The 26,687-nt window shown below is 37.3% G+C and overlaps 4 protein-coding genes across 4 annotated transcripts; all 4 read right to left on the minus strand.

Annotated features, from left to right (window-relative positions):
* Positions 1 to 455: 455 nt before the first annotated feature.
* LOC126801157 (zinc finger protein ZAT11-like) lies at positions 456 to 1,244 on the minus strand. Its single transcript, XM_050528625.1, has one exon. It carries the CDS (start codon positions 975 to 977, stop codon positions 456 to 458), a length of 522 nt encoding a protein of 173 aa, XP_050384582.1. The 5' UTR covers positions 978 to 1,244.
* A 9,951-nt stretch (positions 1,245 to 11,195) lies between these two features.
* Positions 11,196 to 11,795, minus strand: LOC126801155 (zinc finger protein ZAT18-like). The gene has a single exon (XM_050528623.1). It carries the CDS (start codon positions 11,793 to 11,795, stop codon positions 11,262 to 11,264), a length of 534 nt encoding a protein of 177 aa, XP_050384580.1. The 3' UTR covers positions 11,196 to 11,261.
* Positions 11,796 to 17,102: 5,307 nt separating this feature from the next.
* On the minus strand, positions 17,103 to 17,781 carry LOC126801156 (zinc finger protein ZAT18-like). Its single transcript, XM_050528624.1, has one exon. The coding sequence runs from the start codon at positions 17,669 to 17,671 to the stop codon at positions 17,144 to 17,146; it is 528 nt and encodes a 175-aa protein (XP_050384581.1). The 5' UTR covers positions 17,672 to 17,781; the 3' UTR covers positions 17,103 to 17,143.
* Positions 17,782 to 18,386: 605 nt separating this feature from the next.
* LOC126801159 (kinesin-like protein KIN-5B) lies at positions 18,387 to 25,405 on the minus strand. Its single transcript, XM_050528627.1, has 24 exons — positions 25,248 to 25,405; positions 24,902 to 25,086; positions 24,461 to 24,590; positions 24,204 to 24,359; positions 23,771 to 24,108; positions 23,550 to 23,688; positions 23,145 to 23,242; positions 22,912 to 23,068; positions 22,756 to 22,825; positions 22,600 to 22,676; positions 22,266 to 22,319; positions 22,113 to 22,193; positions 21,914 to 22,025; positions 21,653 to 21,739; positions 21,297 to 21,472; positions 21,050 to 21,211; positions 20,831 to 20,938; positions 20,600 to 20,758; positions 20,410 to 20,493; positions 20,122 to 20,327; positions 19,689 to 19,790; positions 19,151 to 19,260; positions 18,898 to 19,049; positions 18,387 to 18,768 (listed from the first exon to the last, which is right to left on the minus strand). The coding sequence occupies exons 2-24, from the start codon at positions 25,066 to 25,068 to the stop codon at positions 18,586 to 18,588; spliced, it is 3,108 nt and encodes a 1,035-aa protein (XP_050384584.1). The 5' UTR covers positions 25,069 to 25,086; positions 25,248 to 25,405; the 3' UTR covers positions 18,387 to 18,585.
* Positions 25,406 to 26,687: the final 1,282 nt, after the last annotated feature.

The raw sequence follows: 26,687 nt of genomic DNA on the forward strand, positions 1-26,687 counted from the left end.
TAAGTTACAAAAGCATTAGCGGACTTCGGTTTTCTTCCTTCGATCTGTAGTTGCAAGTTTTATATATGTTCTCTCAGATCTAAACCTGAACGTTGGAAGAAGACTGGTAGAGAAGGTAAGACTGGTAGAGAAGGTTTTAGGTGTTCTGTATATATATATTTGCACGAAGGGACATCTTAATGTCTTACCATCTAGAAGAGTCAAACTGTCAAACACACACTGTTACGTGCGTACTTGAAAGTGCTAATTAAAGATCGATGTCTGTATGTCAAATCATTCTTACGTGACAGCTCTATCGTAAGCCAAAGCTTAATATATAGGATGTAGATCTCTGTCGTAATTAATTATCAAAGAACGAATGGCAAGTACTTTGCATTCTACTGGAAATTTACACTAAGTAAACAAAAGAATGAATACAATGATGATCATTTGGTTAAGGACTTAATCTGAAGCAACTAAGAAAGCAAAGTATCAATTTTTTGTGCCATATTCCCGAACAGCAACTTCAAGTCATTCTCCAGAGGTGTCAGGTTCAAGTCCATGTTCAAACACATCACCCTCTTGCTATTCGACCTCATCAGCACCGGCATCTTCGAAAGAACAGCCGTCGGAGCAGAAGAAGGAAATCCGGCGTTCATCATCCTGTGCTTTCTCATATGACCCCCCAAAGCTTGTCCCGAACTAAAATCCAGCCCACACGCTGAGCACTCGTGTGTCTTCGTCTTGCTAATCAGTGCCTTGGTTTCACTTTTCAGGTCCTCATCGCTACCCGGTATCGTTCTCTCCTTCTTGTGACTCGCTCTGTGGCCACCAAGAGCTTGGAACGAGGAGAATCGGCGGTTGCAGGTTTTGCACTCGAACACGTCGATCGGGAAAGATGATGAGCGTCTTTTGAACTTGGTCTCAAACCTACACGATAATAGCATAAGAACTTTTTCCATGTTTACACCAAGAACCTCTTCTCTAGTTCTCTTCATGGCTATATAAGCAGATTAAGCAAAGAAGTAGTTTGCAGAGAATTGAGGGTATACAAGAAATGAAGGGCCTCGGGTGTACTATATATAAGGTATTCGAGTAAAGTGTGGCTGATGTAATGTCCACGACATTAAGTGGTTTATGGCGGATTCGGCTACTGTGCAGCTGTGTAGCGCTCACTGTTTTACTTTTACTGTGCATGACTACTGTTTTCTTCTATTTATATTATTGTTCACTGCTGTTTACTACTGTTTATAGTCACGCTGCATACAATAGAGCAGAGCGCTGTATTATAATTTTCCGGCTGCTAGACTGATAATAGATTTGACCTTTAGTCCACGAAATAACTTGGTCATATATATCTTGGATTACACGTGCAAATAATAAGAAGCATACTACTGCACTGACTTCTTCTTCTCTCGCTGCCTGGATCGATCAGCAGCCTTAACTTTCATCCAGGTACAGTTCATAACCGCATGCAAGGATTCCTTTTGGAAGATTATGCTTCAAGAAGGGGAAAATCTGGTACATGTACATGAATTTTGTGCCACTACTAACATCCATACACAATGTTTAAAAACATAAATTTCCGTACATCATATTCGATCCTCGATTGAAAATAAGCACACGATGTTACTAACACCGTTAGTTGATAGGACTGCTTCCATATTGTCAGGGGTAAAATAGACTGTACGGAATTTCCCTCCAACTCAAGACTTTCAACCCTAAGTAACACTAGTTCCCGCCAAAAATGACTTCTAAGAAAAAATAGAAAACGAAGGCCGATTAATGATGAGGCCTGGGGAAGAAGAACTGAATGAAATGAAAATGGTAAGGACATATAATCTCGGCATAATCATAAGCATCACAATGAGAGAAAAATTTCTCAGGCAACAACCATCATAGGAATAATAATTAAGTACTTAATTAGTGGTTCAATAACATAAAATACATGACCAAATAATGGTAGCTGAATTGTTTCAAGGGCTATTACATAATCAAAAGTCTAATAAAAACTACATGTTACACAAAAGCTATAATAGCATGGCATTTGTCCTAGATAGAAACAAAACAAAACAAATGCCACATTAACAGGTAGTGTTCCATGCCCCTTCTACATACCATATTTTGGTTCCTATTAAGTAGGATTTAATGTTTCCACAAAGCCCTATGAAGCTTGGATTTGGGACCCTGAACAGGTGCTGATGAAGTTCTAGATGCTGCATCAAGTCTGGGTGATTTCCTAAGGTCATTTCCAGTAGGCTTCTTTGATCTCTTCCTTGAACCTTTTGCACTTCTAGATGTTGTCTCATACATTGGTTCAAACTAGCAATTAATTAAATAGATAGTGTGTTAGTGGTGGCCTGTATAAAATGCATGATGCAAACAACTCATCTTAATTAGTAATCACATAATTGTAGAAGTGCAGAACTAGCAATTAATTGAATAGATCGTGTGTTAGTGGTGGCATGTATAAAATTCATGATGCAAACAACTCCTCTTAATTATTAATCACATATGTAGATGGACTAGTAAAAGTTACCTCTAAAGCATTATGCACCAGATTGGTATTGTTTTCAAGAAGAGTTTCATTCCCTTCGACAGAATTAGAGTCAATATTGAGATTGACATTGGCATTAAACCTCAAATTCACATTTTGGTTGGTATTATTATGAACCCTGTTAGGGTGAACAGATGATGCTTGAGAGTTGGCAATGTTCTCAATTGTTTCATGCACAACTTGAGGGTTTGGTGCAAAAGCATCAGTTGGAGGTGCAGCCTCTTGATTCACAATAGCTTGAGGCACAATAGCTTGAGGCTGAGCTTGGGCATGGTCACCCTCTTCATTCACCCCCTGCATTCCATTATACAGACAATTTTATTACACACAAAAATTCAGTATACCAATAGTCTCGAAAAACTTTCTTAAATTACGCTTCTTTGAAACTTAGCTACTATACCCGGTTTCTTCTAAGACAAGTTCTCTTGTTATGCCCTTTGTTGTGACATAAACCACATGTGATCTGAGAATAGTAGCTCTTAGGAAGCCTAGCACTTCCAGCTGCTGGGGGTTCTTCACCTATCATAAAATGTGGTTAATACAAAAAGTAATTGAAAATAAGTTAAATAACATAACTCTAATATCAATTAATTCACCTGGTTCCTTTGTTCTCTTAGTTTTAGGCCTCCCTGGTTGCCTCCTATACAATGGAGGTGCTATTGGCCTTTCAATGATATCCCATTCAGCAACACCTGCTATGGGATTGATTGCTACCTCATAAGCCTCCAAATATCTCTTTAGGGTGTACCATTCTGAAACAAAGTCATCGGGGCTCCATCCTTTGCTGTAAATTGCAGCAATGGCATGTCCACAAGGTAGTCCACATAAATCCCATCTTCGGCATGTGCATGACATAGCATCTAGACGCACAGAATGTTGACTCACAACTCCACTTTCACAAGCTGCACCCCTTCCTTGTAACTCAAAAGTCATGGAATTTGACTCAAGTGCTCTGTAATCATAGCTCCAACTAGCGTTTTTCTTCAACAACTTCTCAATTCTAGGTCCTACTTTGCATTTCCAATTGGCAGCAGAGTTCCTCCTTTGGTTTATCCTCACCATTGTTGCAATCCTAAGGTCCTCCAAACATGGCAAAATGGGCTTTTTCCTTGCGTTTAGTGCACTTTTGTTCCATGACTCAGTGTGGTTATTAAGGAGAATGTCACACTTAAACTTGTCATTAAAGTGTGACCTAGACCAATGGGAAGCTGGTCTGTCAACACACCACTTCCATGCATTATAAGAGGCATTTTGCAAATTCTCTATTGCCTTGTTGTACTGAGCTATAGTATTAGCCCTTGCCACTGCCCATAAAAGTTGCTTCAATGCCAATCCGGTGTGACCATCATCCTTGAAATTATTGTGTAAGTGCCTTACACAATGCCTATGCTCAGCATAAGGGAAGAGGTCCTTCATTGCATGCTCTAAACCTTTTTGCTTGTCAGAAATGAAGGCATAATGCACAGATGCCCAAATGTCTAAGTCTTCTCTCAAATTTGTAAGAAACCAAGTCCAAGAATCCCTATTTTCTGTCTCAACAATTGCCCAAGCAATAGGGTACATACCATTATTTCCATCAATACCAATAGCAGACAACAACTGCCCATTGTGTACCCCTTTCAGATGACATCCATCCAAACCTATTATAGGTCGGCATCCTGCCTTCCAACCCTTCTTTAAAGCATCGAAGCAAATGTAAATTCGTTTAAACACAGCAACATCGCCATCTAACTCAGTCTGAATCCAAACAGAAGTTCCTGGATTCGTCTTCTTCAACTCCCTTGCATAACTCTCTAACAAGTTGTATTGATCTTTATAAGTCCCTTGAGCTTTTAGCTTTGCCATTCTCCTAGCCCTGTAAGCCATTTGGTATCCAATATCCATCCCGAAATCCCTATTAACAGCATTTTGAATTCCCTCCCTTGACCAATTTCCATCTGCCATAAATTGATCCATGTACTCTTCAGCGATAAATGGAGCATGGCAGTGATAAACCCTTCCTTCGATCGATGAACATTTATGCTCTGGTTTGTAAACCTTGACCATTAATGAAGCAGTCTCTTCATCAGGTGAACTTGCGTAAAGCCAAAAGGGACAGTCTGGTGACGTCCTGCATCTAACGAGCACCTTGTGCTTTGTGTTTCTTTCAAACCTCAACTCTTTTCTTGTCAATACAGCATGTTTTCGAACAGCGTTTTTAAAAACCACAGAGTTTGGAAACACCATTCCAAGCTCAAATTTCGGGTTACTCATGTCAGTTTTCGGGTTGAACTCTTCCCACTCAGAAAATCTCTTTTTGCCTCCAACTCTAAATTGCCCCAGATCTTCATCATCGCTATCAAAACCATGTAAACTTGCAAAACCATCTGATCCATCAGATGCTCCATCGCTTATGTTACCTTCATAACCCATTTGATCAAACTCAGCTACCAAACTAGGATCACCATCCACATGTCTTTCAAACTCAGTTTCATCATCTTGGTCAAATAACTCATAGTCACTATCAACAAAGCCATTGAAATCAGGATCATCAGAATCTGAAGTCTCAGAGCTCCAACAATCATTGGTGACAGGATGTGAGCTTTCTCCATTCCTTCTTGTTTGATACCTCCTTGGAATACTCTTTTTAGGTTTTCCAGCCTTCTTATATGATGCCTCATCCACCTTTTGCTTGCCTTTATCTTTTGCAAAGTTGGAGGTTTGTCGTGAATGAACTTGAGAACCCTGAGTGGCAATAGGCTCTCTAATTGAAATCCCAACTGTTGGTCTCTGATATCCTGCCTGCCTTCTCGGATGATTATTTGACATGCTTTTGGGCCTATTACTTGCATCCACCCTTGGCCCATTGTTGTGAGTAACTTTAGGCCCACAGCTTGCAAGAACGGGTCCACTTGGCACAACATCTCTCTCGATAGGATTGTGTACCCCATCTGCTTCTTTTGGTTGTTCTCTAAGTGGTGATAATGGCAAGTCATCAATGATATGCCCACAATAAATTTGGTGGTCCACTTCATCATCATATACATTCAACTCCCACTCTTGAAACTCTTTCCTTCCACTTACACAAACAATGTATACATCAAGTGTCCTTGTTGTACGGGGAACAAACTGCACCATATCCATAGCATCAAGATCTGTAACTACTGGTAGGTACCCACTTCCCTCTTCACTCCCAGGAATTAGATACCAATACGTGACAAGTCCATGAGTGTATCCCAAATCATGAGCCCATTGGTTAAACCCTGTAACAGAAAGTCTATCTGGATCAACCTCATCCACATACACAACTCCTTGACCACCTTTGTACTGCCTATTAACTCCACCATCACTATAAAATCTCCCTCCGTGATGAATCCTCACGGTAAACATATTTGGATCTGTCAAACAAAAGAGGTTGTATGTTAGCTGCTATAAATACACCAAAGAGCAAGTAAAAAAAAATCACATCAAACATGATAAAAACTTAAATTCATTTTTCAGTGTCATTAAGACTTCTATTAATTGTGCTAGGTCTTTTCACCCATTTAGGTTGGTGAACAAATTCATTAACTTCAATATCAGTTCACAGCCACGAAATAAAAACCTTAATCACATGTATATTCAATTCTCAACCAATTTTCTATTTAATATCACCGACAATAGAGTTTTTCTTTTATCAAATTCGAGATGACGACAAAAGGAAAATACATAAATAAACAATAACTACAAACCCTAAAAAGTCTCTTATTTGACTAAGATAAACAAACGAATATGTTGGACCACATTCAACACATTATTTGCATGAAAACAACTAACAATAATGAGATCTGTAAAAAGGAAGGAATATTTTATCTGATACCTCCAAATCCAGCAGGATCTCCACCCAACCTGAAATATCTCCAGTAGGTTGCCATATGCTCCTACAGTTTCGGGTTAAGAGGGGTAAAGGAACAATGGTAAGTTTTGTATTTTCTCTGCCTTATCTGTTCCAGTAGATCTCTCAGATCTGAGAACTACTTTTTACAAAGTTCTGGCTGCTGTTAGGATAAGGCTGAGAGAAATGAATTGTTAGAAGTCTTTATCGTTATATAGGGTGCCAATTAGGTCTGAGGGCAAGGGTTTTCTGTAAAATACCGATTATATCCTTCTTTAAATTCATAATGGCACACTCTTTAACGGGGTCAATAACGTCTTGTACTTATTTGGGGTTGAGACTGGTATTTGTGTACCTAAATATATATTTTTAAATGTGATGTATATATGTTAGTAGTAACTCAAAGTTCATGTACTATTCATAATTTTTTTCCCTTCAAGAAATAGGATTCTTTCTATAACTCAATGCGTTTTCCATGTGCGTTTTGCAAGATTTTAAAGTATTATGCTTCAGGGGTCGTCTAAGTTCCAATTACTCGTACTGTTGTTATCGAGTCTAATACCATTTAACTTATGGGATATGATACGAACGTCAGCAGGGGTATCGTGCATGATAACGTGGTTTTCATTATATTATTTTATTCAGACCTACTATTTCTCTCACAAGTCGAAACCCCTCGAGGCCTCGGCATTACATATGTGATCGATCGAGACCATGTATTAATACTTCAATAGTCCTTAAGAACCATTGTCATTAGTTTTTATCTTAATAAAATAAGTTAACTCTCTAATTACCTCATTCAAATCAATCAAATGCTATTGAGATTTGAAGCTCATAACCTCTGCGGTACTTAGTTCGAGTAGTTGACAAATTAAACAGGCTACTACCAGGGCCGGCCCTGAGAAATTTGAGGCCCAGTGCAAAGAAAAAAAAGGGTCATTCCCCACACAAAAAAAACAAATAGAAAAAAAATGGTCTTTACACTGAAAAAAAAAACAAAAAAACAGAAAAAAAAAAATTAAAATTTTGGGCCTTGGCCCAGTGCGGTAGCACTGGCTGCCCCCCCTCAGGGCCGACCTGGCTACTACGACTCACCGGCTTCATAATTGAATATGTATATTCAGCGTAACCATTTACCTATTTGCGTAATATAATTTATAATATTGTATGCGAAATATTGCATATACCGAGCACACAGGCACTAACGTCATTCTTGTCAAAGTTCCTAGCTATATAAAGCACAAGTCGGGTCTTCTATATTACGCCACAAAAACTTATTATAAGTACTCGGTACATAGTTTATTTGATATTTCATTTAATGTTATAAGTTCATTTTTATTGTGTTTGTTTCTTATATGTTACTCATATTTAAATAATTTTCTTTCGTTTTCATCATGTGTATGTTTATCACACCATATAATAATATGATTGGTTGGGTATACCCCATGACAGTGTCACATGGTGTTCCGGGAACACATAATAATTCATTCATTTAAATTGATGTAAATTATCATTGGATCAATATATATACTTACCAATTTTTCTTTTATGGTAATTATTCTCATACAATTAAGCTCCATCGGCACAACACTAACAGTTAAGAATTTATATTTCTTTAATTTGTTGTTCTACTTAATTACATGATCTTATTTTGTGTACTCGAAACACCACGTGGCACTGTCATGTGATGTATCCAGCTAATTATATTACTCCATGTATGGCTCGTCAACGGGCCAGGCCGGGTCTTAGTAAATTTATATAAGTGGCGGGCCGGGCTGGGTATTTTCACAAATACGAAGATCCAAAACTGACGAAATTTTTACGGGTTCCCTAAATATATATACTGATCACATCGGATGGTGTCGATCGATTACGAGAAGTTTCCTTCATATAGTCATTTCATAGTGTGATAGTTTTATTATAAACATAATGTAAAGGTTATGATACATTAGTGGACACTTCGGTGATCGACAACTCTAGTTTGAAATATGGTCGATCAACACCAGTAGATGTGATCAGTATATATATTTAGGGAATCCGTAAAAATTTCGTCAGTTTTGGACATGGTTTGACCATTCGTACTAACGGTCAACTAAAAAGAGGCGTTTTGACATATTGAAACCCCATTTCCCGGGGCTTTACCAAATAGATTTCTTCAGTACGACCATGCACGATATGTAACAACAATTTTGTGATTTCAGATATGCAAACGGCTTTTGGCGTTCGCATATTTGTAATAGGTCATCCCTTAGAGCATATTAGTGGTGTTTTCGATTTACTAAAAATTATGACGGTCAAACGAGTTCCGAATTGGATGAAATTTTTATAGGGTCATTAAATATATATACCGATCAATCGGATGATGTCAATCAATTCCGAGAAGTTTCCTTCATATAGTCACTTCATAATACGATAGTTTTATTCTAAACCAATATAAAGGTTATGATACATTAGTGGACACTTCGGTGATCTCTAGTTCAAAATATGGTCGATCGACACTACCAGATGTGATCGGCATATATATGTAGGGAACCCGTAAAAATTTCGTCTGTTTTGGACATGGTTTGACCGTTCGTACAAACGGTCAACTAAAAAAGAGGCGTTTTGACATATTGAAACCCCATTGACCGGGGTTTTGCCAAATGAATTTCTTCAGTGCGACCGCATACGATAGATAACAAAAAATATGTGATTTCAAATATACAAACGGCTTTCGGTGTTCGCATCTTTGTAATGGGTCCTCCTTTAGGGCACATTAGTGGTGTTTCTACCGGAAATTCCGATGGTCAAACGAGGTCCGAATTGGATGAAATTTTTACAGGATCACTAAATATATATACCGATCACATCGGCTGGCGTCGATCGATCCCGAGAAGTTTCATTCATATAATCGCTTCATAATGCGATAGTTTTATTATAAACCTAATATAAAAGTTATAATACATTAGTGGACACTTCGGCGATCGATAACTACAGTTCGAAATATGGTCGATCGACACCAACAGATGACATCAGTATATATATTTAGGGAGCCCATAAAAGTTTTGTCCGTTTTGGATACTGTTTGACTGTCCGTACCTACAATCAACAAAAAAAAAAGCGTTTTGACATATTAAAATCCTCATTGATCGGGGCTTTGCCAAATTGGTTCCTTAGGTGCGACCACACACAATCGGTAACAAAAATTAGGTGATTTCAGATATGTAAACGGCTTTCGGTGTTCGCATTTTAGTAATGGGTCTTCACTTATGACATATTAGCGTTGTTTTCGGTTTATCGGAAATTCCGACAGTCAAACGAGGTCCGTATTGGATGAAATTTTTGCAGGGTCAATAAATATATATACCGATCATATTGACGGGTGTCGATCGATCCCGAGAATTTTCCTTTATATAGTTGCTTCATAATGTGATAGTTTTATTCTAAATCTAATAAAATATGTATGTATAATATTTTATTATTTGACTTGTTTTTAAGGGCCGGGCCCATGGACCAGGCTGGGTTCCACACCTCTAATTTAAGCCCGGCCCTTTACCCACGGAAGCGGGCTTTATTGCGGGCGGAGCCGGGTAAAAACCCATCAGGCTTGCGGGCCTCCACGGGTTTTTTGGATCCGCGGACTAAATAAAGAGGCCTAACTCCATGATATGGTAAACATGCAGCGATGAAAGGAAAAAATATTATTTAAATAAGTATTTTTATACAGATCTCCAAATATAATATTTAGACCTCCCAATTTTTTTTAACTTTCAAGATTCTTTTTAACCCTAAAAAAATGCAATCACAATCTTATTCAAACAAACAACTATGCTCCAATCTCAATATGTATGTCTGTGTATATACTTTCTTAAATGCCAATTAAAAAATTGTTCATATAAATTCATATGAATCTTAATTTGATTATGTTGTATGTAAATTCATATATATATATATATAGTGCAATGTTACCTTTTTTCGAAGAAAATATTGGTTAATTATGTACCAAGAACTTATCTTGATTGTATAATTTATGTTTTGAGTTCATACTTAGATCTACATCTTATATTTATGAGTTTCATCTAATTCAAGGACAATGGACCGAGATGTTGTAGGTGAAAAAAACGTGTTTAAGGAAGAAGGCCAAAATTGGAAGTTTGAAGATGAAAATTGAAGAGGATGTCTAAATTAGGGGTGGGCACGGGACGGGATGGGACGGAACGGGGCTCATCCCACGTCTCATCCCACTCTTTTGAATCGGGATGGGATCGTTGCATCCCACTCGGGATTAATCCCGGTTGAGACGGGACAGGATCGGGACGGGACAAATCCCACATTCCTATGAAGTTAAATAAAAACATATATTTTTACTTTTTCATTAACAAATTAACATTCAACAATGAAATTTTAACAAAAAAAAATACATATTATGTTCAAAATATTATAATTTACCATTATTATTTGAGTTGATATAATTTTGGAGTTATTAAGAACATAAATTAGTTTCATTTTGATACAAATATATAAGAATTTTTATGTTTTCATTAAAGGCGGGATAAAAATTATTCGTCCCACGTCCCATCCCACTATTATGAAACATGACGGGACTGACGTTTTTAGAACTCCGTTCCGTCTCGTCCCTATGAATTTCGGAACGGAATCGGGACGGGATCGAAATTTCCGTTTTTTATGCCCACCCCTAGTCTAAATACAAATTATGGAGGTATGAATAGATGAGTAACCAATCAAAATAAACATAATAGAAAATAGACTAATAACATTAAAGGAGTCTGACACATAAACTATGTACCCGGAAAATATAATAATTTTTCAAAAGAATGAATACAAGGGCGAGATCAGTGGGTGACAATTTCAGCAAGGGATTATAGCAATTTATCAAAACAAAGAATCAACTTTTGGTGCCATATTCCCAAACAACAGCTTCAAGTCATTCTCTAAAGGCGTCAGGTTCAGGTCCATGTCCAAACACATCATGCTATTATTACTCGATCTCATTAGTACCGGAATCTTCATTTTTGAAGTACCAACAACAGCAGCACCATCTGGAACTGTAGCAGAAAACCGAGCATTCGCCATTCTATGCCTTCTCATATGACCCCCTAAAGCTTGCCCCGAACTAAACTCCAGCCCGCATATGGAGCACTCGTGCCTTTTCAGTTTGCTTTGCGTCAATTTGGTCTCACCTTTCGTGTCCTGATCCCCGTTCATTAACGTTCTTGGCTTCTTGTGGCTTGCTCTGTGGCCACCAAGAGCTTGGAACGATGGGAATCTCCGACTGCAAGTTCTGCACTCGAATACATCATTTGGGGAAGATGAACATGTTTTGAACTTGGTTTCTAACCCATATGATAGTAGCATAAAAACTTTATTCATGTCTACATCAACAACCTCTTCTCTTGTTCTCTTCATGGCTATAGAAGCAGATTAGCAAAGAAATAATAATAAGCAGAATGAAGATATACAAGAAATGAAATCTTCAGGTCATCAGGTGTTCTATTTATAGGGGATTGAAGCTGGGTTTGACTTTGACTAAATCCAAAGTGACTATTATATATCCTTTACTGTGTATTGGAATTGAATTGTATCTTCTTTGTTCTTTTTGACTTCGACTTGGTCCATACATGGGATAACACGTGCGGGGAACTAATGCTTAGTTAGTGTGCATGGACTGTCACGTTTGATTAGCAGCCGTTTTCGTCCTAGCATGCAAGTTGTTCTGTGTAGAAGCAAAGCAAGTTCCTCTATTTTTGAATCAATTGCAGCTTCGACCCATTCAGTATTTATGCACACAATGCTGATGCAAATTATGCAATATGGATAAACAGAGCCAAGTAATCTCACACTCTCTGTGAGTCTGTTAAAATTGCAACATTCAAATATAGATTTGTTTTTAGAGCTCAATGCATGCAAGATTGATTTTCAATATTTAGTGTTGCAACGGCATACGTAGTGCCATTGTCCTTGAGATATCCTATACTCACCTAAAGCCAATGACACGCGCTGCCAGTCACCTAGCTAGGTATTCCACTACTCGCGACAATAGTTAGAGCTCAATGCATATTTAGAGCATTCTACGTGTGCTCAAAAAGTGTTTGTAAAATTGATGGACGGGCGAGCGCCACATAATTAATTCTGTAAAATATCATCGTTAATATATAATAAGCAAGGATCGTTCAGTCCGGAGAATTGAAAGGAACTCTAAACTTTTAGTATTAACAAATAATGAGGGGTTTGAGATTGATTATTAACTACTAATTATAAGTTTGGTTCTATCATGCATTCTAATTCATTTGATTACATACTTTTAGACACCAATACAATTAGAGCATTAGGGGACATCTAATCATGCAATATTTCTATTGACGTGTAGTTTAACTTAGGGCCTCACCTAAATTGCATGCAATCAAGTTTAACAACACTTATGGTAGAAATCAAACAAGATTACATTTAAGCACCAAATCTTTATTGGAGACATGCTTCACAGTGGCGTCACTCACCAAGGGTACATGTAAATTTCCAGAATTTCTCACTTTAAGTAACACAAACCGAACCTACTTAGGGCATGATTCGATTTGTGTCAATATAGATGATGAAGATAGCACTCAAATACAATCTTAGGGACTGCATTCAAGCACTAAATTCGTATGCACATATCTGAAAATTATCTAAAAGCAAGTAAAAGAAGAGTATAACACAACAATAGAAATACACACTTCAATAATTATAAGAACATAAATTCGGCATAGTCTCAATAATTGTAAGAACATAGATTTGTGAGGGAAGTTTATGGTAGTGTTTTGGTAGAGTTTTGGCTCTTGAATGCTAAGGAGAAGTGATAATTTTTCTTTGTGAATGATGTGCTATTTATAGAAGAGTTTTGGCACCTTGAATACTATAGTTTGAACTTTTTCTCCTCAATTTCTTTCACTTATTTTTGTCATTGGTGGGTGCAATATCCTTTGATAAATTCATTCTTTTTCTCCTTTTTAGGTGTCTCATTCTTTCTCTCTTGCATTATCTCTTTTTATTCTCTTCATTTTTCTTTCTCCTCAATTTCTTTCACTTTAGCTACACAATCTCATCTTTAAAATCTGAAAATAATAAAAGACAAGTAAGTTACAAAGTATGAAAGTACGATTATGAAAGTTACGGAATAAGAGTTTCAGTTCAAGTAAGATTTTCCTAAATAGTACGTTTTCTAGTCTAAAAATGATTCCTAATGCAAGTAAGATTCTCAATATATCATAAATGTGATAGAAATGCCGATTAATGAAGACTCCTAATTTAACTAGATTTCCTAGTTACACAAGGAATCTTACTATAAATAGGACTCTCGACAATTTCTGTTCTTTCAACCCCTTTTAACACAAAAATGCAACAAACGTTACCACCGACTTCTAACTCGACTAAATGACTCAATACTACAACAATAAGAGCTAAACAAAGTAGAACTCGAGATAAAACATATTAAAAACGTAGCACAAAGTGCTCCTATAAAAAACCAAGTATTAGTATCTACTAGATATATCCCCGTGCGCCAACCGCGGGGTTTGTACGTTACAATTATAATTATAAGACGTCTTAAAAAAATTACAATTATAAGATAAATGATGCACACATTTCAATTTGGAAACTGGATAGATGGGGTAAAAATGGGAATCATACTTAGAAGTCACAACCATAGGTACTGGTAAGATTTTTCAGTTTCATACTTAGAAGTCAAAACTCAGAACCATATTAGATCTTCAGAACACAATCAATCAAGTCAATCTTCTCATCACGAAAGAAAGTTTTAGCAACCTCTTCCAACAGGATGTCTTAACTCTCATACCATGATCCTATTCGCAGCAAATACATATGATCATGCAGTAGATACTAACACCATCACTACAAGAAAAATGGCATACGGCAACATCACAGTAACAACATGCACATTTAGAGCGTTGTTGATTACTATTTTTGACAACATTCTTATTTTGTGCGTTGTGAAAAGTTATATTCAACCACATGCGTTACTAGCATGTTCTTAAACTAGTTTTCGATTACGCATTCTGCGTGTTGTTATTTGGAAGTTATCGATTCAACATTTTAACAACTAGCAAAAAGACATGTTGTTAAAAGCTTTTAAAATAACAACACGCATCACGTTGTTAAATGTTAAAAAAACAAACAACATGTAGCATATTGTTAAATGTTTCACAGATTACAACATGCAGCGCGTTGTTAAATGTAAAAAAAACAACATACAACATGTTAAATATTTCACATATAACATGCAGTGTGTTGTGATATGTTTTTCTTCAAAATTTGAAAGGAAAACATGGAAATAGAGCAAACTTTCGTGCTTAAATTATTAGATTGACCGGAATTTATCTTCTACCGAGAATGAAAAAAAAGGCTTAAAATATACATCTCTATATAAAAAAAATTCTCACTTCGTCTCTCAAACACTCAAAACCATATTCGTCTCTCTGTGATAATTTTCTCTTCGTCTCTCACACACTGAAATTAGGGTTTCGAAGCCTTTACGTAGTACCGGCAGTGCTCTGCTTCGTCTCCGATCCTAGTTTTCCAGTGTCGGCGAAGCCTTCCCAAAGTCTCTCCACAATTGTTCAATGCGTTAGGCGCTTATGGTGCATATCTCAAGCTCTGGTGCTCATTTCAGTTCAAGTAGCAGTTCCAGATTGAATTGGAGCTCTTCCGGTGATTTCTGCAATGGCGCCTAGCCGGACGAGTGGAGCTAGAAAAGCCACTCAGGCCGCCGCTGCTTGGTATGTGTTCTGGTGCTAAGAAACCTTCTCTTATAGCCATAGATCTGCAAAATCTCTCTCTCTCTCTCTATTTGTTTCAATTCCGATCGTTTTAGCCTTCTTTTCACCTTGCAATTAAGCTAACATTTCTCTCCAACGGTTCTCAGAGTCGAAGCAAAAATAACAACGCGAGGACATCGAGGATGAAGAAGACATGATCGATAAGTGTAAGTCGTCGCTCACATTCAATTTTCTGTTCACATTCTTCAATTCTTGATTTTTCTCACTTTGAGTCTGTATTTAGACCTAATTGTTGCGTTAATTTCACTATGAGCAAATGAGAAAATGGCCACAGTCTTAGAATTGATGACAATTTCCCCAAACTGGCTTATTTTTCTTAGAAATTGCCTTTTTGGTTTGATGAATCGCCTTTTTTCACTTCATTTCGAGTCGTTGTGTTTGGCAATCTTTGAGGTGTATGATGAATTGTCTGCGCTTGTTAACTCATAGTCTTGTTTGCTATCTAAGAGCTTAGGCTCATTGTGAATTATGTTTATGAAGACGATTCTATCTTTTGTGTAGGTTTGTGATGAAATTCTAAATTCTATTTGCATGGAGACTATCAACATAATATATATCGTGATGTTATGCAGGTTGTTTCATGCCTATTTTCGAATACCATAACTGTGATCACTGCCTAGATTAAGGGTGAAGGTGAGTATGAAGCTATATATACCTTGTATATGTGTCCTGCATATACTAGATTATGAATTGTGATCTGCCATCTAGAGTTTGGAGAAATTGATTATTCTCTTGCTGGTTTAGGCTTGATGAATTATAAATCGGTTTTTTAGGCTTGATGAATCGCTTTTTCGCTTTGTTTCTAGTTGTTGAATTGAAGCCATATGACTCCATTTTTTCTGAAGTAGAAATGTGAGTTTGTGAGCTGAACCTTCTTTGCATACGAGACATTTTATAATTCACCAAAGTGGTGATCTTGTACAAGTAATCACATGTACAGCTTCAGTAACAGTCACATGCCGGTGTAAGATTAGGACTTCTAGGCTGTAATAGTTAAGCAAACTAAATTGTATATTATGTTTTAATTATGCTTCTAGCCTGACAATATATCGTCTCGGCGAACAATGGATTGGGAACTAGTATATAGGAAATAACTATGTGATTATGTTCAAGTTAGATTTTTAATTTGGGTTATCTATGATGAATTTTGATATATACTTTGACCAACATATATTTTATATCTTTAGCATTTTTTTTCTTCTGTTGTCTTTGAAATCTGAATTTTTCTGAACCGCGGTTACATTTTTGGTCTCACGTACAATTTATTTTAGGATCTAGCTCAATCCAAATCTGAAGCTTTCAGCATGCCATTACTATTTATTTGCAATTTGCGTTACAGGAGGAATATGGAGAAATTATTGATCGAATATATGCCCTATAATCAGTTCAATATAGTTTACAATCACATGTTAAGGAAAATTAGGAAAGAATCGGTATGTACGTAGCCATTTCAAAGTTGCTGTGTGTGCAGTACGTACCATGGAGTACGTTCAGATCATTTCTAGGCATTTAAAAATTTAAATAACTCGACTGTTCAGCTTCGCACTCACGTTTCGGTTCAAGCTTCATCATATGCAATTATATACGCGATTATTGATAGTGATTATAATACTGATCATGTTTCATATACTCAAATGGATAAGGTAAAGGGTCGGAGACAAGGAGTTGCTGTAAACAATTTATAAATATATAGAAATATGTGTTGTGGATACCGGTCTCACACCACATCTAACAGTACTATGCATGATATATACGATCGGGAAGTTGTAACAAAAGAATAATCAAGTTAATTAAAAAGAATTGGTCATGGTTTTCAAAAAAAAAAAAAGAATTGATCATTACATCAAATGGGATGTACAAAAAATTAATAATCAAGACCTAGCTATTAAAAGAATGAATGAACGCAACAGCCATCGGATCAAAGAATTAAGAAACTAAAGTATCAACTTTCGGAGCCATGTTCCCAAACAAGACCTTCAGGTCATTTTCCAGAGGCGTCAAGTTCAAGTCCATGTCCAAACACATGACCCTCTTGCTACTCGACCTCATCAGCACAGGAATCTTCGAAGCAACAACAACCTCAGAAGGAACTGAAGAAGAAAACCCTGTGTTCATCATTCTGTGCCTTCTCATATGACCCCCCAGAGCTTGCCCCAAACTGAACTCCTGCCCGCATATGGAGCACTCGTGCTTTTTTGGCTTGCTTTGAGCCAATTTGACCTCGCTTTTCAGGTCCTCATCGCTGCCCGGCAACGTTCTCGGCTTCTTATGACTCGCTCTGTGGCCACCAAGAGCTTGGAACGATGAGAATTGGCGGTTGCAGGTTTTGCACTCGTACACATCGTTTGGCGACGACGCACACTTTTTGAACTTGGTCTCTAGCCTACACGAGAGTAGCATCAGATATTTCGCCATGTCTAATCCCATAACCTCTTGAGCTCTCATGGTCTTCATGTCTAAGTTAACAAAGCAAATAGATGAGTGTACTGATGAAGAAGAGGAAGATATACAACGACAGCAAAAGGAAGGCTAGCTTGTATGTTGCAGTGAAGAATGAAGGAGAGATATACAGAAATGAACCCTCGACGGAGCCATTTATAGGAGTTTGAAGTCATACAGTTTGACCTTTACAAAAAATGACCATAAAGCCCTTATTGTCAACTTTGTGGGAACCTGTAAGGTAGATGCAAAAATTGGGTTTTAAGGGAAATTAAAGAGTTTGACCTTGGACTTGACCTGGCCTCAGTGGCCTTGATGTTCTCTGTACAAAATGGATTGGAATCATCGGATATTCTTTCTCCACGTGTTATATTTCACTATCTTATAAGCTTCTTATTGCTAATAATTATATAGATGAGAACTTGGACCGCGTGAGCAGTTTGGCCAGTCTTAGATTCTAAACGAAGGTATAAAGAAGTAACCTGTAAAAGCAGTTGCGGACAGTCGCGGGCGGCGACTGAGCTACGCAGCTTCGACGCCTTTTCCAGAAGGAGTTCCAATGGAGTCTGAAAGCTAGTGTAGATGTCCCAAGTCTTAACAACGAAGAATAATAGTCCGAGTAAAGAATAGGCAGCTGAAATGTAAATTGATTTGGTGCACCTAATTTCTGCTTTGTGTCTATAAATGGGTGCTTTCGTAGGTTGTTGCTTAATCAGTTGGAGAAGAACAGTTGGATAAACTTGTGAATGTTATTCATTTCGATGGAAGGACATTAAACTGAGAAATATGACATGCGGTGTTCTTAACTTTCAAGAAATCAATGGGAGAACACCGACTCGTTCGCATAACTCATCAGTTGATGAGCTTGTTTTGACAAATGGAACAGCTAGCATACACAACATGTAGTGTAAATTCTTGACTTGCGATGATCAGTTGACATTTGTGAAGGGAGTTCTGGGACACAGGATCTTGCTTTCGGTTAGGCTCTGCTTTGATTTGTTACCGAAAATGTTCTCATCCATGACGTCAAGGGAGCTTCTCATTTCCTCGATAGATGCAAAGCTGGGGACTTGTATAACTCGTTTCTTCATAGTACCAGCATAATTGTCAACCTGTTATCCGAATACCAGTAGGCTTATTGTCAATAAGATAAATTACTAATCTTCAATCAATAATGCCATCCTATAAAGACTAAAATTTAACTGTTTTAAACATCAGTTAACCCTAAATGGATAACGTACCGCATAATCTTGAACAAGAGACTTTTCTGCTTTGTGACGTATGGTTGATACACTTTCACTGTGATTGTCTTGTACTGATTTCAGTTGATCCAAGCACAAGGAAGTCATGGTATCCATCTCCTTTGTCTTTTCACGGTCTTGCATTAGTAAAGCTGCCAATATTAAAAGGCAAATTATAAGGAACGAACGAATGAGCTGATAATTAGCATACATATGTCGAGTAGTTAGTTCAGCATAAGAAAATTCAGTTTACCATTAACCGATGCTAGCACGTCAGAAGTTATAGCGTCAAAATCTGCATCGACACGGGAGGAAGTAGACACATACTGTTCATGTGCCAAGCGATTTGCAGAGACATTTTCCCTGTTTTAGCAAAAGAATGAAACTTTTATAAGGAATACATACTAAAAGATGCAAAATTCGACGGGTCGAGGAATGAAAACTCACTTGACAGTGGATTCCAGATTTGAAATACTATTCTTACACATATGATTTATTGTTGACTGGGTGTTTTCCCACTGTCTTCCACAATAACCAACTCTCTCTGAGCTGCGCATACCATAGAAAGAAAGAAGTTATGAAGTGAAAACAATGGCTATCCACTATCACACACAAGGGATATAACAATTGATCAGGGCGGTGTATAACCCCCCCCCCCCCCCCCCCCCCCCCCCCCATGTGCCAAGCGATTTGCAGAGACATTTTCCCTGTTTTAGCAAAAGAATGAAACTTTTATAAGGAATACATACTAAAAGATGCAAAATTCGACGGGTCGAGGAATGAAAACTCACTTGACAGTGGATTCCAGATTTGAAATACTATTCTTACACATATGATTTATTGTTGACTGGGTGTTTTCCCACTGTCTTCCACAATAACCAACTCTCTCTGAGCTGCGCATACCATAGAAAGAAAGAAGTTATGAAGTGAAAACAATGGCTATCCACTATCACACACAAGGGATATAACAATTGATCAGGGCGGTGTATAACCCCCCCCCCCCCCCCCCCCCCCGGCATCATAATTACACATAATGCATATAACAATTGATCAGGGTGGAGGTAGAGCCCCTGCAACACAGTCATACACAATGGATATAACAACTGATCAGGTGATGGATTTACATCCTTTTTTGTTTTTAGTGCGTAATTTCTTTTCCTGAGCCTACTCTATTGAAAAAGAAATAAATTTGATATTTCCATGTAACATAGAAATAAAACATACCACTCTTGCAGGCAGTTTTCCATGATTACTTGAGATTCAGCTGCTGAGAATGTGTCTTCCATAAAATGACTCTCCACCTTTTCCATATGTTGACTCAATTCCTTTCTTGCATCTGTTGCCACTTGTTGCATGTTTAACACCTCTTTTTGCAATATGCTATGCTCTTGTGTATCTGTGTGCTGGATGTTAATTGATGCCTCCGATACCTGAATTTTCATTTCTTATGGTCAATTGGAAGTTACAAAATTAACTGTCTCAACTCAACTGACAAGCAAAAGAAGTACTTACCATAGAAATTTTCTTCGACGTCAAATTTTCTAATATTGATGTAATCTTATCAAAAGCCAGTTTTTCATCTTTAGCAGCCTCTTCCTGTTTCGTGGAAGCAAGCAATCATCAGCCATTATTTCATAGCAGCAAACAGTCATCAGCCGTTATATTATTCACTGTCAATATCCCATCTGTTGGGAAGCCTTACCTTAAACATCTTCTCAAAGTTCACTAACTGGTGAAATCGTTTGACTTGACTAGATTCAATAACTTTCATAACTTCTGAAGCATGGTTTTGGAGGTCATCAAAAAAATTCACAGTGGCCTTTGAAATAACTTGTGCTGAATGCAAACTTCGTTGTAATCCCTACAGGTTAACAATAAGATTAAGAATACGTTCATCTATTTCAAGTTCAGATTATATCAAGAATAAACTTACCAGCTCATGTTGTTGAGTGGAGAAAGCCAATAGCTGTTTCTCCTCAACAAGAGACTGCTGAATATCTTGGATGACTTCATTCGCCTCTGTAACTGCGGTTCCGAGAAACTAGAAGATAAATAATATTAATATACTCTGCTATGAATTATAAAAACAACCTATAAATAGTAAATATATAGTTAATGTGTATATAAACATACAAAATAATTGACACAATACCTTCTCAACAGCAACTGTCTGTGACAGCGTTTTACTATTTATCTGCTCCAGGTCAGATGATGCCTTCATTTGCAGCATGTTGGCTAGCTCCTTCAATGCTGAAACTCCAGAACTGTATGTCTCTGATATTTTCTCAATCCTTGATTCCAGTACCTTTGTTGCCTGGTAATTTCACTTGTGTTAAGAATCAGATGATAATAAATCAAGGCAAGCATTATGAAAATACATGAAACTAAATCTCCCTTACGTCACATTTACTTGCAAGGGATGAGTGGACATGTTCCTCCATGCATCTTAGTTGGTTCTGCTGTTGAGAAACAGACCCTAAGATTGTCTTATGTAGATCATTGAGACTTCGGTCCAGCTGCGAACCAAATTTCAGAACCAAGCTTTTATTTTCTTCTTCCATTTTGTTTTTCTGATCTGTAGAAAGCAAAGGCCAGTTACTTGTGTCCAGAATTACTAATGCAATAGCTCACGTAGTATGCTGTCTTAAGATCTCGCCAGCAATTAAAAGAACAATTTAGCATTTTCAAATCATGCAAGACAAGTGTACTCTTCTATGTAAGCATTGCTTTATAAGCTTAACACTAGAGTTCTTACCTAATTTTTCATGTAGTGAACTTATATCCTCTGATGCAGTCTGTAGATCGGTGCATAATTCCTTCGCTCGTCCAATTAAAAGATTTTCTGTTTTCATATGCATAAACACATAGATTTTTGTCACAAATGTTTCAAGTAGCAAACATAACAAGTATATATATATATATATATATATATATATATATATATATATATATATACTTAATAAACAAATAACAAGAAACAAACACAATCTCCTCAACAATATCTCAATTGCCTTGCCTGAGTGTAGCAGTTTAGAGATAATCTGCTCCTTCTGTTTTAGGGTTGAGATAGCGACCCGGTGATTCTCTTGAAGTTCTAGTAATACCTTGTTAGTATTTTCCAGATTTATCTGAAAAAAAAACATTTTAATTCTTGATGAGATGCATGAACTCAAAAGACTACAACATTAATAATAATAAATGTTCATGATACATACCTTACAGTCCTTGAGCTCACTTTGGAAATCCAGTTTCTGTTCTTGTTCGCTGTGATAGAGCTTTTGAAACTTTTCCACTTGCTGCAAGAAGAAATGACTTTCACGACATGAATATCATTAAAGAAATTTTAATCAAGGGGCAAGAAAATATACCTCTTTTGTGAGGATGAGGTCATTCTCCAATTGCTCTATTCTCTCAACCCTAGCCTGCAGGGTTTCCAAATTTTAAACAGATAAAACCACATTATATAAAGCAATAGAAGAACTATAAAGTCTATGATGCAGATAACTATACTTCTATACATGATGCAAATAAGTTGAGCACCCAATAATTTTTATAAATACAGAATAGTCAAGTTAATTAAAATAGCTTCACATCTTAATGTTTCCTTCATTGAATGTGGAATAAATAGTAACAACCTAGACTAAAGAATTCTCTGACCAAGCTATGGTAATATATATAAATCCTATGAGGAAAAGGATTCACCTTCTTTTCAGCTTCTTCCTGGACATATCTTTCACGTGGAATATAAACACCATTCTTTTCACGTGCTGCCCGAATATCTGCATTGGAATAAATTAATAAATATAGTTTAGAACTCTTCCTTATCGACTCAATTGAAATATGCAAGTGTCATCTGACCTTCTTTCATTCTCTCAATCTCAATATACAAATCCTTTAGTAGCACAGTTTTTGACATTTTCTGGTTTGCCTGCCCAAAAGAAAGATTGATCATCATTAACCATAGATCATCATGAATCACATGAAAATTGAAGGCTAAGTACTACCAAAACAAACCTCGGGTTTGTTTTTTATGTTCTTGGCACGATGGGCATAATCTAGTGTGCTTAGAGTCTCATCCACGAAATGATAACATGGAGATATTGTTGCGATGATGCAAGTTTTAGTTTTTCCTCCTAATGATTCTCTTAGAAGTCTTGTAAGCTTACTGTCCCTGCAGACAAAATAAGGGTATTTGGTAAGACTTCTATACCACAAAAAGAAGAAAAGATATCAGATCTTAAAAGTACCTGTAAGGTATATGAGTAGAATGCTCCACAAGTGCATTTATGACACGGCCTAAGGTGAGTAAGCTCTTATTTATCTCCCCTGCTTCTCTTGCACGAGCCTACAATTTTCACACAAAAGTCTTATGTAAACCTGATATACACAGCTAAAGTTCAGAAACTGTCAAAAACTCATATTCACACAAACATAGGCTTTGACATGCTTTTGCATGATAAGTTCAGAAGATAGGAGTTATTCAATCATTACATAACCATAACAAATTTCTTATAATAATGGAAGTGATACTGAACCATAAACAGAACACATGAAAAGGTTATCTATGTAAAAGTAAATTGTCACTGGGTGGAATTTTCGATCAATAAGAAGATAACTTTGCCAGATCAGGAATAGACGGAAATAATTAATACCTCACGTGCCCCTGAACGAGATATGTTTTCTGATCCGGCCAGATCAACAAGATTAAGTTTTCCACATTTGATTAGCTCCTCATCACCAACTGTTGCTTCTTTTACATGGACAGTAATGGAAAAGACGGAATGCGAGCGACTGCAAAAAGGGCCCAAAAAATGATAAGAAACCATTTCTTCAAGACTCAACATCTTTTTTATTCTGGACGTGAAAAACACACCTGCTGCGCTTGTTCAGAAGTGTATCTGCTGTCCGCCTCTTGGCAGCTCCCCTTTCCAACAGAGTATAAATTTCATTTACAGTATATACAGGTTCTTCTTCAAGGCCTCTGACGATCACACAACCCTTTCCATCCTCCATCAAGGAAATCGGTTTCTTTTGCCTATCTTCAGAAGTTCTTGAGTGGTCATCGGGAGCTAGTAAATCAGTTATTTCTTCATTATATAGTTCCAAGAATGTAACCCGCAGGCTGTAGTCAGCATTTTGTGCTTCAAGTGTATCAAAAATCTGACGAACAGCCCTTGGAATAACACCAGCCTCAGCAGGCAAATTGCCATTCTACAAGATATAATATGCACACATTATGATAGCTGTGGCAGAGAAGATATTACTTACTATATCATTTATATGAGTTGATCATTATCAATCCGTACCTTATTTCTCATCCCACCCTCCATGGTATAAGTTTTACCAGTGCCTGTCTGCCCATATGCAAATACAGTGCAGTTGAAACCATCGAGAACTTCATTCACAATAGGAGAAATGGCTTGTTCATATATTGACTTTTGCTGTGCTTTTGGCCCAAAAACCTAACAAATACATAGAGCAAGAGTAAACATAACCTTATAATCACCATTTGGATCCAAGCTGACATTACAAAGACACTCAGAAAAAGAGGTTAGGAGTTTACCTTGTCAAAAGTGAAAACCTTGTCAACTGGCTTATTATTTAAACTCTGCACAACAGTGACTTCTCTCTTTTGTTCATTACAGGATACCACCGTTTGAACATTCGACTTTTGCTCATCATCACTTAGCGGCCTGATATCCAAAACAACAATCAGCCAATGTATATTCCGCAACTTTTAGTTCTAGTAACTCATCGGAGATCATCATACATTCAAGCATATTTCACAAATCAGCTTAATACCGTAATACAAAGCTAAAAAACTTCAAAACCAGATGAGGCAAACATACAACTCTATAGTTGACATGTCGAAAACCATATCAAATGATCACACACTATAGCTGAACTCCAAGTTCCTCACCAACTCACTAGTAACGATTCAAACCCTAACAAATCAATACAGAAATCATCAACTGACAAATCAAAAGAGACAACCAAAGCTCACCTGCATCTGAGCACAACTTGCACATTGACTTCCTTATCCTTATCCTTATGATTCGAGTTCCAATCCAGCGTTCCACGCCGCTTTTCGGGCCGAGGCGTCAGAAACGGAGACGGAGATGCTGCCATCCCCGTCCCTACTTTCCTAGAATCCGGCGTCGCTGACGTCATCTTCCGTCCTTACAAAATCTAACAAACAACACCAACACAGCTCATCAAAACACAGAGAGAAACCTAAATGGAACATTTCCGTGCTGACTAGTTAGCTCAATTAACTAGCGATAATGAACCCCAAAAGAAGCCCTAACAATCCGGAAAGGGAAATTAAATTGGGGAGCGGGAGGATCTACCTGTGCGGTTCCAAAGCCCCAAACGCAATTAAGGATCTGAACCCTGGGAATCTCGGTTGGATTGGGGAACGGAGAATTATTAGGGTTTTGAGGAACTGAGATCTTGGGGATCGAAGAAGAGTGTGGGGGGATTTGAAATGAGGAAGGTGTATCATGTATTGTGCGAAGAGGCAACGGCTACTATATGGAGGGATTTGAAATGGGGGAAAGAAGCGGAGCGGGTGGGACCCAGATTAGATTCCAGGCGTTTTTCAAACTGCTAGGGTCAGGCGCGTAGGCTCAGGCGTTTGGGCAAAAAGCTGATATGATTTCAAACTACTGTAAATCATATGGAATTGTTTTTCATTTTTATTTTCAGAGCAATATGAGACTGACTCATTAATTGCTATAACATTTATAAAAAAATCATTGTCCAGGCTTGAGGAAATATGTCAAAAACTTGCTTACAACTCGATGCTTAACTTATTATTTTCGCCTGTGATGTATTGATTTGTGAAAATAACCAGAACTGGATATATAATGTTTAAATGAAAGTGATTGTTAGAATTAGAGATTTGTTTTAACCGTTGTTGTTAACGCTTCTTCCTGTATCTATATTTGAAGGTTTAAGTTCTTCACTCACACGATGATGAGTTGATGTAAAGGGGTTTGGTTATCTAATTGTTTTTGTTAATTAGAACCAAGATACTGCTGAGAGTAATCAAACGGGCTCCGTAGAATATGAGAAACATGACATTGTTACTTCTTGTGAATCAAACCAGAGCTGAATCATGTCATTCTATCAAGAAAAGTTTTAATTATGACACGAGGAGCTTATTAACTACGATTTGAACTAGGTTGACCAAGCGATCAAGTAAAAGAGATACATTGTAAGACAATGTATGATTGGGGTTAAAGAACCAATCAAAAGAGATAATGATGTCAAATTATGCAATATTCTTGAAGCTTTGGTCCGTGATCTTCTGCTCCAGCATCAAGCAAGTGAAGAGCCCACCCATTGTTTGTTATAAGGTTCCATGGATGCAAATAACCAAATGAAGCAATTGATATCGCTCAATTAACTGATTCCCGCCATCTTGCTTTGCAGACTGTTAAATTGATGGAAGTGACCCAGAACGCAACTTCGAGAGTGAAATATATGAGCCAACTTGAGGTAGGCGGAGTGTTTCAATAATTTTGAATCGTCTAATTTTGATTGCAAAGAAACCCAGAACTAACATAAGTCAGGCCAATCAACTACACCTCGAGTTGGGCATAGTTTGGTACGGTTTCATTCATTAAAAAAATCAGTTTTTAAGTCACATTTATAAGTCACTAACAGTAGTTTTTAGAAACTGTTTCAGGATGAAATAATCGTGTATTATTGAATGATATGGGGGCCTATATATAGGCATTACAAAACCACAATCCCGTAGGATTCGGAATCCTAATCTATTACGG

Source organism: Argentina anserina, chromosome 6 (genome assembly GCF_933775445.1).
Source record: "Argentina anserina chromosome 6, drPotAnse1.1, whole genome shotgun sequence".
NCBI lineage: Eukaryota > Viridiplantae > Streptophyta > Magnoliopsida > Rosales > Rosaceae > Argentina > Argentina anserina.

Coding starts and splice junctions, on each gene's coding strand:
- LOC126801159 (XM_050528627.1), bottom strand. CDS start 25,068: ATGACGTCAGCGACGCCGGATTCTAGGAAAGTAGGGACGGGGATGGCA. Junction 24,591..24,901: donor CAAGTTGTGCTCAGATGCAG/GTGAGCTTTGGT, acceptor TTTGGATATCAG/GCCGCTAAGTGATGATGAGC. Junction 22,026..22,112: donor GTGAGCTCAAGGACTGTAAG/GTATGTATCATG, acceptor TTTTTTTTTCAG/ATAAATCTGGAAAATACTAA.
- LOC126801157 (XM_050528625.1), bottom strand. CDS start 977: ATGAAGAGAACTAGAGAAGAGGTTCTTGGTGTAAACATGGAAAAAGTT.
- LOC126801155 (XM_050528623.1), bottom strand. CDS start 11,795: ATGAAGAGAACAAGAGAAGAGGTTGTTGATGTAGACATGAATAAAGTT.
- LOC126801156 (XM_050528624.1), bottom strand. CDS start 17,671: ATGAAGACCATGAGAGCTCAAGAGGTTATGGGATTAGACATGGCGAAA.